The sequence below is a fragment of the Lethenteron reissneri genome, chromosome 21 (genome assembly GCF_015708825.2).
Source record: "Lethenteron reissneri isolate LAM-NWPU_2019-01 chromosome 21, ASM1570882v1, whole genome shotgun sequence".
In the NCBI taxonomy this organism is placed as follows: domain Eukaryota; kingdom Metazoa; phylum Chordata; class Hyperoartia; order Petromyzontiformes; family Petromyzontidae; genus Lethenteron; species Lethenteron reissneri.
The window spans coordinates 21483746-21496790 of record NC_083799.1 but is presented as its reverse complement, the minus strand read 5'-3'; the positions used below and the strand labels follow the sequence as shown (position 1 = coordinate 21496790).

Below are 13045 nucleotides of genomic sequence, written 5' to 3'. Positions count from 1 at the left end.
ACATTGACTAAGATATTTCTCTGCTGTGGTATCTGGCGATTGAGATGTAAACTAAAAACAGACAAACCAAGCATGAGCGTTTGCATTATTCCAGCGTAAGCTTGTTTGTAACAGCCCAAGAAAATATATATAATGGCTTACACGTACGTCATCGGAAGGGGAAAGGGTTCATTAGCATTTGTCATTCACAATTATTGTTACATTTGAAGAACATATATTGTGCTGCATTTAACTCATAACAATTGGACTCCGCCAAGGGTGCATTTTGTCTCCACTCCTGTTTGTGATTTTCATGGACAGGATGTTAAAGCACGGCCAAGGTATAGAGAGGATCCAGTAAGGGGGCATGGAGGTGGCATCGCTGCTTTTTGCAGATGACGTTGTCCTCTTTGACTCATCAGTCTGTGATCTCCAGCGTGCACTTGAACGGTTTGATGCCGATTGTGAAGCAGCTGGGATGAGGATCAGCACCTCTAAATCTGAGGTCATGGTTCACTCCCGGGAGACGGTGAAGTGTGCTCTCCAGTTGCCCTTAGATGAGGAGTTTAAGTACCTCGGGGTCTCCTTCGCGAGTGACGATAACAAAGAGTGGGAGATCGGCCGGCGGATCGGTGCGGCGTCCGCGGTGTTGCGGGCGCTGTACCGCTCCATGGTGGTGAAGTGCAAGCTGAGTTCTCCGACAAAGCTCACGGTTTACAGGTCGATCTATGTTCTTACCCTCACCTATGGTCATGAGCTTTGGGTAATGAGATAGAGGGGAAAAGGGGCCGAAATGAAGTTTTTTTCCGTAGGGTTGCCAGACTCACTCTCCATGATCGGGTGAGGAGCTTGGTAATCCGGGAGAGCCTCAGAGTCGAGCCGCTGCTCCTCCAGAACAAGAGGAGCCAGTTGAGGTGGTTGAGGCACCTGATAAGGATACACCCCAAATAGACTACCCCTGGAACTCTACGAGACACGTCCCACTGAGTGAAGACCCCGGGACCGGCCCAGGACACACTGGCAGGACCATGTCGCTTGGCTGGCTTGGAAACGCCTGGGAAATCTGCAGGAAGAGCTAGAGTCTGTGTATAGTGGTGTATAGTGGTGTAGTAGTTCTAGAGTCTGTGTACAGTGGTGTAGTAGTTCTCGAGTCTGTGTATAGTAGTGTATAGTGGTGTAGTAGTTCTAGAGTCTGTGTATAGTGGTGTATAGTGGTGTAGTAGTTATAGAGTCTGTGTATAGTGGTGTATAGTGGTGTAGTAGTTATAGAGTCTGTGTATAGTGGTGTATAGTGGTGTAGTAGTTCTAGAGTCTGTGTATAGTGGTGTATAGTGGTGTAGTAGTTCTACAGTCTGTGTATAGTGGTGTATAGTAGTGTAGTAGTTCTAGAGTCTGTGTATAGTGGTGTATAGTAGTGTAGTAGTTCTAGAGTCTGTGTATAGTGGTGTATAGTGGTGTAGTAGTTCTAGAGTCTGTGTATAGTGGTGTATAGTAGTGTAGTAGTTCTAGAGTCTGTGTATAGTGGTGTATAGTGGTGTAGTAGTTCTAGAGTCTGTGTATAGTGGTGTATAGTGGTGTAGTAGTTCTAGAGTCTGTGTCTAGTGGTGTATAGTGGTGTAGTAGTTCTAGAGTCTGTGTATAGTGGTGTATAGTAGTGTAGTAGTTCTAGAGTCTGTGTATAGTGGTGTATAGTGGTGTAGTAGTTCTAGAGTCTGTGTATAGTGGTGTATAGTAGTGTAGTAGTTCTAGAATCTGTGTATAGTGGTGTATAGTGGTGTAGTAGTTCTAGAGTCTGTGTATAGTGGTGTATAGTAGTGTAGTAGTTCTAGAGTCTGTGTATAGTGGTGTAGTAGTTCTAGAGTCTGTGTATAGTGGTGTATAGTAGTGTAGTAGTTCTAGAGTCTGTGTATAGTAGTGTAGTAGTTCTAGAGTCTGTGTATTGTGATGTATAGTGGTGTAGTAGTTCTAGAGTCTGTGTATAGTAGTGTAGTAGTTCTAGAGTCTGTGTATAGTGATGTATAGTGGTGTAGTAGTTCTAGAGTCTGTGTATAGTAGTGTAGTAGTTCTAGAGTATGTGTATAGTGTATAGTAGTGTAGTAGTTCTAGAGTCTGTGTATAGTGGTGTATAGTGGTGTAGTAGTTCTAGAGTCTGTGTCTAGTGGTGTATAGTGGTGTAGTAGTTATAGAGTCTGTGTCTAGTGGTGTATAGTAGTGTAGTAGTTATAGAGTCTGTGTATAGTGGTGTATAGTGGTGTAGTAGTTATAGAGTCTGTGTATAGTGGTGTATAGTAGTGTAGTAGTTCTAGAGTCTGTGTATAGTGGTGTATAGTAGTGTAGTAGTTATAGAGTCCGTCGCCAGGGAAAGGGAGGTCTGGACCACCACTACTCAACATGCTGCCGCCTCGACCCTCACCAGGACAAGAGGATTGAGAAGCAAACGAACAAATATATTGTGAATGTAATCTCTGGACATTTTTATTAAAATATAAGTCTTTTTGTGATGCCCAAAATGCATGTTTTATAGCTTGTAATTTTGCACTTCAACTAACTAGCACCTCAACTAACATCATCATTGCAAAAAGGCTGCATCACAGCTCATTTCATAAGGAAAATACAGTATATTTGGAAGTGGTTCCAGTCAAATCTGACATTCTATTGTTCATCAATTTATTTTGCGGTAACAGCAAATATCCTAAAACTATTACTCATAACTGACCTTGACAACATTTTTTCCACGTAGCCATGGAAAAGGCTGGGATCTCACTCAGGCAGGAAAAGTGACTGGAGCAGCACATCCTGTGCACTTTGTCAGCCACGTTCAGCAAGTGGCAAATGCATTTGTCTCAACCCAGCTCAACATCAACTTCCTCAATCCACCACATTTGTTTTAGAATCATTGCTTATTTAATGTATATTTAACTGCAAGCTTCCTATTTAAACATTAAAAGCACCATCAACTGTGAAGATGACATTGTGTTCCACCAATTCACGGTCTCTAACTACCCTTTTTGGTATAGATTATCCATACTCTACAACAACAGTTCTCCCCTGGTGCCATCGAGGTAATTGCTTGCAACTAAACGTAGATTCTTATTAAATAAACAGCAAAGAACTCACAGCCAACATTTGCTTTAAAATAATTAAACTCCTATATCATTTTCGATTTAAAGCTTTCGTCACTGCAGGGATTCATATTCTTGGGTCTTTATTATGTTATTATTTCCCTTCTACGTGACTGTATATAAGTGTTTGTTTTTATGTTTAATGATGCGATGGCACTTTGGATGGCATATTTGTGCCAGAAAGGCACCAACATGTTAACCAAAAATAGATTAACTTGACTAGATATTTTTTTATAAATGCTTTTTGTGTTGAGTTTGTTGTCCTTCTGCCGCACCTCCAATTATTACGGTTGGCTACATACGCTACGAAAGAAGTTCAACATACGTACGTACATATAAAATCTTTAATACCGTTATAGATAACTTATTTGGGCTGCAGAAGTGCAAATGTGCAAGTGAAAAACCGAGACACTATTGGAGGATAACACAAAACACCCATAACTAGTAGGTACAGCGAGAGTCACCTCAGGTTAGAAGAGTAGATTCTAACCCGTGGCCTGCAAGGCAGTGGGAAACGGCCTGCAGAACTGTTGCAGGTTACGTTTTAGAGTAGTTTTCATTTTGAAAACTATGGTCATTGATGCATGCTGGCCCAATAACTATTGTTTGGGGGTTGACAATGGTTCGTGGGTTCAGAGAGGCTGGGAGCGACCAGGTTAGACAAAGTCAGTGTCATTTTACTTGTGTTTACAAGTAATGTTTTGTTATTTTGATGTACCCTTTGTAAACATGTAAATTGCAGCAACGAAACAACTATAGAGTACAAAACATATAGATATGTAGATTTAATAACTGTCCCTGTTGTGCAAATACTGTTAATCTACTTGATTACAATGACAGCAGTGGCCAAAAGTCTGACGAAATACACCCATATGGCTCATAACGCATTTATATTTTTACAAGTCATTTTGCCCTCCATTATTAACATTCCTGAGCTGTTGCTGACAGCTCGTGTTATCGATTTCACCATTCTTAAAACTAACTAACCAATTTTATTTTACCGGGTAAAGTCCACTGAGCTATACAACTATTTTGCAGAAGCGACCTGGCCACAAATGAAAGCTCAACGAAGTGGCTCATCACGTGGAAATTTATAGCAGCCAAATACTTTAAACGCATGTTTCTAAATGTGGAAGGAAAAAACGGAGGACTCGGAGAAAAATCCACGCAACCACGGGGAGAGAGACCTGCAAACTCCAAATATATTCAGGCATCAGGCTCGGAATTGAACCCACGACCTCCTGCATATCAGGCGAGGTAGTTAATATCTCGCCACCGTGACAACCCAGGCATTGTTTACAAGACACGTCGCTACATTAATTACAACACTTATCAGTATTTGTAGTGAAAACAGTGCAACGGTATCAAGTTCAGAATGAGGCGTATATATGATGGGCCTGGGGGCTGTGTGACCTGCGATTTGCCCATCACTAACTATCTGAAGCACACAGCCTCAGGATATTGTGGGGTATCCATGGAAAAATCAATTACCACCCTGACTTTGGAACCTCGCATCCAATATTTGTTCTGGTTTGCATACTCTGTTTGTGAACAATGGGGATGTTTACATATGATGTTACACAGATAAAATGGTTTGTCAAGTAGGATCCCTGAATTAAATTACAAAAGATGATGTGAAGTCAGATTTGGTGACTACACAAATGTACCATGAGACATCTTCACTGGCTACATTATATTTAGCAATGTACTATTTCGAATACTTTGTATCAAACATTTTGTTGGTGATATAGCTTGTTCTTATTTTTTGCCTGTCACAAGAAGACAGTATTTCAGTTACATTCTCAAATCATCAGTGTAATTAATACTACTCACACTACGAGTTGTGCAGTTTAGCAAGACTATTAGTTAGTTCAAATTTGTGTACATATCCCTATTGCCACAAATTATAACATTGCACTTTTCACATTAACTGACATGACACGAACACGCACAAGCCTTCTTTCACTGCCAATGCATGAATTACACACGCACACGCTATTCCTGCAGACGTGCAAAAATCTCAGCTCGACCCTTGTACAGTGCAACATTTCACCCAGGACATCTGCCCCGTCAGCCACAGCCTCCATAAGGCACGGAATTAAAACCAATAATTTCACCCTTCTGCCGCGCCATTGAGCTATCTCACACTCGCCACCTTAATTATATTTTAAATAGCACATGCCACATTACCTCAAATATCTCAAAGCCATATATGTCCAGAACTCCCATCACCTTCTTCTTGATTTTAGACTTGACCTTAAAAAGATAAGACAATCATTAGTTATGATAATAAACATGGATACAAGGCAATCACACTGTGACCTTGAGAGACATCACATGCCGTTTTTGCTGAATCAGTAGGTCACTTAAAAGATGCAGGAAACCACAATTTGCAGTGGTAATTTTACTGGCACACAAAAAAACCCATCATATTTCAAGAAAATAATTAATTTTTAGGAAACTTTTAATGAGAGTGATGCTGATGGAAGGAGTAAAATGCAAAAGAAAAATAATTATAAGTGCATCAGCATTTTCTGAGCTTGTGCAAAGGTGTATGACCTAACTCCATGATTAAGATGTCTCATGCGAGCACTGACAGTGACCTCCAGCCAATTCAAGGTACACAATCTTTATATATCGAGCAACCTTGACACGCAAGTCCAAAAGTGGGTCGACTCACATACCGCACTGCAGGTAAAATTGTGTTTTAAATGGCTTCACTCCAATAAATGTCTCACACATACACACATAGCTGTAAGTGAGCAAGCAACATTTAAAAAATAAATCATGCAAGCACTGGTGGACCCAGTGGGGGTGGGGTGGCACGTGCCCCCCCAATGATCCGATCGAAATCCCTAATTTTGATCGGATCATTGGGGTTTATTAGTAATAAATCGGCATTTTGCGACCCCCACTGCCACTGTGTAGCATATTATTATGTGCCAGGGACTCTATGAGATGATAGGACAATAGTCTGAGTCCATAATTGGCAATAAGTAATGGAAAAGCAGTTATAAGTGACTCACAGAATTGTGCGCAGTTGCTTATACAAGACACGACTTCCCTGAAGGCATTCATTCACCTTCAGCGAGCACGATGCCGATCACACAACGCGGTTCGAATTCGACCCTCGATCGATGGCTGCGCTATCGCCGCACATGCATCGAATAAAAAGCAAGGGACAAGTCCTTACTTACTAACAACTCCTCATTTTTCATTGCTGGAGGGGTTGCCCCCCTCTACCTGAAAATCCTGGCTCCGCCATTGATTGTAAGTTTACTTTATTTAAAATTTCGATTTAAAGCTTTCGTGACTGCAGGGATTCATCTTCTTAATTTGGAGGTTTCGTGACTGCAGGGATTACGTATATTCATCTTCTTGGTTCTTTCGGTAAAGTCACGTAGAAGGGAAATAATACAATAATAAAAAATAAACATAATAAAATAATTCTCACGACGTTTCAGCCACAACGCAAGCACGGCTGCTTGCGTTGTGGCCGAAACGTCGTGAGAATTATTTTATTATGTACAGCTGCTTGCGTTGTGGCCAAAACGTCGTGAGAATAATTTTATTATGTAATATTTTTATTATTTTATTATTTCCCGTTTATTTAAAATGTTGAGGGGTTTTTTTTTACCAGAAGAAACCAACTTGCCAATAATAAGTTGTTTCTGTTTTCGATTTTACATCAAACATGAACAACAAACATAAAACAATGTGGAATTACCAACATTCACTAAAGAGCACCAATACAATGCTGCCACTTCGTTTATTTGAGCAGGGAGAGACTGCTGGATGAAGTATGAATAGATGTACAATGTCCTTTCAGCATCGATGTTGCTTCAAGATAATGAATGCAGTCATTAGGCCCACAAGTGTGAGCAATAAAAACTAATAAATATATATCCATAAACCAACTTATATGCCCCACAGTATATCGCTTCCCCCTTGTCTCGTTTTACGTCCCCTCCCGCCCGCTCCGCTCTCAATCTCTCCTACTACTCCTAACCGCCCCCTCCTCTCCTTGTGCACAATCCCCGTTTCCGCTCCTTTCACCCTCCTTGCCCCCTTGCAATGGAACAAACTTCCCCTCCACATTAAGCAGCAAGCAACCATCACCGTCTAGTTTCCGCTCCTCCCTCAAGACTCAGCTCTTCTCCCTGTCCCATCCCTCAATCCAGAGGTACCCCGGTAATTCCCGCACCCACTAACCTGCCACCTCATAACCCATCCCTATTCACCATAAAACTTGTAGCTACTCTCATTGTACCACGCATAACCCGAGTAAAGCGCCTTGGATAAAGGCGCTATATAAATATAAAATATGTGTTTTCAATTGGTCATTGAAGAACCATCTTAAATGCAAAAGCTTCACACAACAGCGTGGCATTGAGGAATTGTTGCATAGCTGAGGGCAGTGACTTTGGTGACACATTCAGCACGTTGGACGATAGTGTCATTCATTAGGTATCTGACCAATAGAATTGTCCATTACTGTTCATTCACACAAGAGGAGATATCGGAGAACAACAAGGGGAGCCCTTACCTTGATGCTCTCGTTGATCCGACTCACTAACCAGCTGAACAGTCGGTTGTAGAGGTTTTTGCAAAGGGCATCCCGTGCATATTTTCCCTGCAGTCAATACACCACACGAATAGCAGATGCACACACGCACAGGAATGTGTTAATTACAATGCGATTGCATTGTCAGCTGACTAAGGGATTCACACCAAAAGAGATATGCACAAACTTAGTTATGTTCACAGGTATCATATGAATTAGCTCTCATTTCCATCTTCCAACACTGATTAAACGAGCTATCACGTGTTCACGTCTTCACGCTTAAAGAGAGAACACATCAAACTACAAAAACAAATTAAACACTGCCTACAACTCGGCATGCTGATTAGCATTTGGATGAGTTTAATACATCAAAAGGATTTTACTGTTAACTGTTCCATCAGTCAAATACGGATAGTTTATTGTATTGGGTAAAAACAGGTTAGCCATATATACAGGAAATTGCACTAACCCGAACCTTCCGAGAGTGAGGGAAACCTGTACATTGAGACAAAAGCGCCGGACAAACTTCCTAGGCCTTTTATCAGTCATATTGAAGCATCTACTGCTGCCTTGTATTGGTTGAAGGACCTTGACATTTAACTATGCCATTTATAAAAACTGTTGCTTACATGCCATGTGAAAGAAGATCATGAAACACAATCAACACCGGCGACAATCAATAAACCATCATCATTATCAAGTACAATGTGCAATTCATTATACAGGTTTTTTTTTGGGTTAGATCGTGTAAATAATACAGGGTTTTTTTGGGTTGGTCGTGAAAGCCTACGTGTTAAACAGAATGTGCAATTCACAACACGGGTCTCTAAAGCACGTAAATGGATATATATAGTTGTCAGGGTCAGGATAGACTTAAAACCATTGGAGTAATTTTGTTCAAATGCATCAAGTCTACAGCAATGGAAGGCGATTCAAACAGCACACAAATAAACAGTACACATACAATTACAGAGACTATTACAACACCAAAATCCACAGCGCAGGGCCACAGTGGGTGCCACGGTGGCGAGATGTTAACTACCTCGCCTGGTATACAGGATGTCGTGTATTCGATCCCGACCCTGACACCTATATATTTGGAGTGTGTATGTCTTTCTCCTCGTGCTCGCATAGATGTTTCTCCAGGTCCTCCGGGTTTTCCCTCCACATTGAGAGTTAACATGCATTTAGATTATTCGGCTGCAATAAATGCCCACATCAGAAGCCACTTCGTTGAGCTTTCATTTGTGGCCAGGTCGCTTCTGAAATAGAACTGTTATATAACTCAGTGGGCCTCACCTAGTAAAATAAAATATTGTTTTGTTTCATATTTTATAGTTTTCATCCCTGCGTGCTTGCGGATCTGCCCGTGACCGTCACTGCGCGGAGCATAGCACTCGGCTGCCGTGGCCTCAAGTACCTGTGCCATCTTCTTGGTTCTTTCGGTAAAGTCACGTAGAAGGGAAGTAATAAAATAATAAAAATAAAACATAATAAAATTATTCTCACGACGTTTCGGCCACAATGCAAGCAGCCGTCCTCAGGTGAAAACCAGGTCCGTCGGAGGCGACAAGACTCTGTTTTATTTTTATTATTTTATTACTTCCCTTCTACGTGACTTTACCGAAAGAACCAAGAAGATGAATCCCTGCAGTGACGAAAGCTTTAAATCGAAATTTACCTGTGCCATGTTGAGCGTCGTCGACACTTTCTCCTTGTTCGCCTCCACGGTTCGCTTCGTGAGCGCTCTTTCAACGAGCTCGTCGTCCAGTCCCAACAGAGCGCACACCTCATCCAATTCTGCACAAGAGCACCAACGGACATCATCCTCCTGGTGGCCTCGTGGGGGGATGTTGATGCAAGTGAGAGCATGCTTCAGCCAAACAGGGATGGATTTTCATGTGCGTGTGTATGTACGATGAACTTCTTTCGCACCGTGTGTAGCCAACCGTGCTAATCGGAGGTGCGGGGGAAGGACAACAAACTAAACACAAAAAGCAGCTATAAAGATTTCAACCGTGATGATGGGTACAAACTTAGTAATCATTGGAAAGATGTTATTAACCACGCAAAAAAGACTTAATTACACTTTTTTGGACCATCTTATCTGACAGGCACTATCTTACTTTACTTTACCGAGTGTTAACATTCCCAGTATTTAACAGTACTCTCTTCATTGTTTAGCCAGCATTGGTATAAACATGGGCATTTTTGTTCTTTTCTATCATGTGTATCAGGCCTCCCCTCCCCCTCTCTGTCCAATGCGTTGGCGTTGTGCAACAGCAACAGCGTCGATGCCGTCGTGCACTCTTTGGCCCCGCCCCCCCCCCTCCCGATACGTTCCATTCATTGGCTACCACACTCTGATTAGCTCCCCCTCTCCCCCCCCCCCCTCAACTTGCTTGTTAAGGGATTACATCTTGAATCATTGCCTCACTTGATGCAGCTAATCCGGCTGTGACGGTCCCACCTGATGACGGAGACTTGTGTTGCCTCGGAAACGTCGTGATTTTTGTTTTATTTTATTTTTATAAATTTTGATGTTTTACCTACGTGACTTTACCGAAAAAAACCTAAGAAGACAGCTATAAAGACATGAGTTTTTTTATCTAGATTTAAAAGTGCATAGCTCAAGTGAGTGTTCCACAAAAGCGCATCTGAAAGCGCGCAATGCGGTGACCGTCTTTGTTCAATAGCTAGCTAAAAGCTGCTGCAAGCACGACCAGAGTTCGTGTGATGTTTATGCTCTTTAACGCGATCAGCAAGGTATTGTGGTTCATTTGTGACAAGCTCTTTTTGTGTAATGAGTGCAACCTTATAATGTATTCGTTCAGGAAACCGGAAGTCAATGCAGCTCGGCAGTACCCGTCACGACACGTACCAGGGAATTTTGTACACACTGCAGCGAGGTAATATTTTTGCCAGACATCCCATAGAGTAGTGAGTTGCAATAATCCCGTCACGACACGTACCAGGGAATTTTGTACACACTGCAGCGAGGTAATATTTTTGCCAGACATCCCGTAGAGTAGTGAGTTGCAATAATCCCGTCACGACACGTACCAGGGAATTTTGTACACACTGCAGCGAGGTAATATTTTTGCCAGACATCCCGTAGAGTAGTGAGGGAATTTTGTACACACTGCAGCAAGGTAATATTTTTGCCAGACATCCCGTAGAGTAGTGAGTTGCAATAATCGAGCCTTGTTGATATGATGCTACATGCCACCATGTTGGCTACGTCACGACTCAATAGTGGTGGAATATGTTATATTTGGTCAATGATGGGGTGGGTAGGAAACGCCAAGCTGAGCAACGCTTCGTCTATCCTCAACTGTTGCTGGGTTTGGGTCAACATTTAAAAAAGTGTCCAAATGCTCAAAGAAGCATTTACCATTGCCCATCTCTATAGGCAGCCCTCAGTCAGAGGTACATTTTTGAATGTTAGCATCCATTGCCTGCAAGGGACAACCACTGTTGACTTCACACACAGCGGCCCTTGTTTTGACAACCAAATAGAGATGCTGACAGGTTGGGATGACCCTCAACTAGAACTTGAACATGCAACCCTTCTGATTGTGAGTCGGATACTCCCCATTGCCACTTGTTCAGATATGGTAAGGCTCAGGTAGACAAATGCCAAGCAAAGCTAAAGTAGTCATCAAATCAGCTAAAACTGGGCCATCAGACTCGACAAGGGTGTACTGAATGTCATTCCAAACACCTTCAACATGGCAGTGTTCAAGTGCCGTGCAAACAAACTACCTTTGGACTCCTTCAAGGTGCACTCGTCCAGACCATTGGTGCGCGGGATGTCCACGAACACGATGTTCCCAAGCTTGAGCACAACGGCCAATGCCTCCCATACTGTGGATATCTCCTCGTCAGAGAAGCCAATCACCTGCATGGCATTCTGTTGAGAAAATCCACGTTCACGCACATTAAAGTTCAAGTGGCAGTGTTTTCCATGGTCAAATAGTCAATGAACATGGGGTGGTTGAAAACTAATTTCTTGAGAACTGCTTTTTGCGTTTAGATTTTTGTCCTTCTCCCGCACCTCTGATTAGCACCATTGGCTATGTATGGTGCAAAAGAAGTTCAACATACATAAATTGCTCACAGCCATTCATGCCCCTAAAACCAATAGTGGAAATTACACATTCCTTTAGGAGTCGGCCTCTGCAAAGAACAACGTCTGTTAAAGTGCCAAAAAGTGATCATTGTTTATTTACCACAGAATGATTAAGCGGTATGTCGACTCTTCAACCAAGATTAAACTTGTAGGCTTTCGTGACCAATATTATCCATAAGAGGTTTTTTGGGTTAGATCGTGTAAACATGAATGTGTCGTTAAACCCGCCACCACCCGACGCAGCTAATTAATGGAAAAACGTCGTACTCGAATTGCACACTGGTGTGCTGAACTAGGAACGAATTGGCATGTTTTTTTTTAAGTGACAAACCTTACCTTACTAATTTTTGGCGGGTTTAACGATACATTTATATTTATGCGATCTAACCCAAAAAAAACCTCTATTATGGAAGATTAAACTCACAACCTCCCAGTTGCAAGCCATGTGCTCTGACCATGATACCACCTGGTCAGGTGAGTGGTAAAGGTGCAGCCCTGAAATGTCTTCCTCACGTCACTGCTGGGGAAAGGGCCCCCACTAGAGGGAGCTCTAGGGACCTCCTCCAGAGGATATTGGCCTACTCTTCCAAGCAGGCCAGACTTACAACTCCCAATTCTCCTTGCCAATTAATCAAGTGCGACATACGCATTTATACTGCTCGGTGAATAAGAGGTGTGGGGCTTTGAGAAATTTGATCCATTGTTTCAACCGCTGAAGTGTGTTAAGCATTATAGCAAGGCAGGATTCTGGCACAATAACAATATTAGGATGAAATCCAGTGGTGCCATGCGTGGGGCCGGAATATCATCAACATTTTATATTGAAAGGTTACATTCAAAAAGTAACATTTAATCGGCACAGCGTTTGAAGAGCTGTGACTCAGCTTAAACTGATCGAGCCACATTTGACGTTTAGTGTTTTAACTGAGGAAGTAAACTAGAGGTTAAACAAAGAGGTTAAACATCGCCGTGGCACTCCTGGAGGAGACTGCGAATGTTAAATATCACTTCATTTTGCAACTCTTAATACGATAGTAAGTAAACAATCGGTTTCGTATCCACACTATTACATGATACATTTTGCATTTCCACCCCTCCCCACAGAATTCATAAACCCGCACTGACCAGCTTGGTGAAGTATGTTCAAACAACCCCCATGAGTCACAGAGCATGGGGACACCTTCATCTAGCAGTGCTTTATATTATTCATGCGCACACAAATATAATACATTTCAACCGGCATGCGAA

The 13045-nt window shown here is 42.2% G+C and overlaps 1 protein-coding gene across 3 annotated transcripts in view; it reads right to left on the bottom strand.

The window, feature by feature from the left end:
* The window catches only part of LOC133345392 (unconventional myosin-Ib-like), a 105350-nt gene that overhangs the window by 43540 nt on the left and 48765 nt on the right, over positions 1-13045 (bottom strand). For all 3 annotated transcript variants that reach the window (XM_061556099.1, XM_061556100.1, XM_061556101.1), the window contains exons 10-13: positions 11431-11578; positions 9347-9465; positions 7648-7734; positions 5292-5357 (exon numbers count right to left, since the gene is read on the bottom strand). In XM_061556099.1, coding sequence (XP_061412083.1) covers positions 5292-5357; positions 7648-7734; positions 9347-9465; positions 11431-11578 — 420 coding nt within the window. The remainder of the gene's footprint in view (positions 1-5291; positions 5358-7647; positions 7735-9346; positions 9466-11430; positions 11579-13045) is intronic.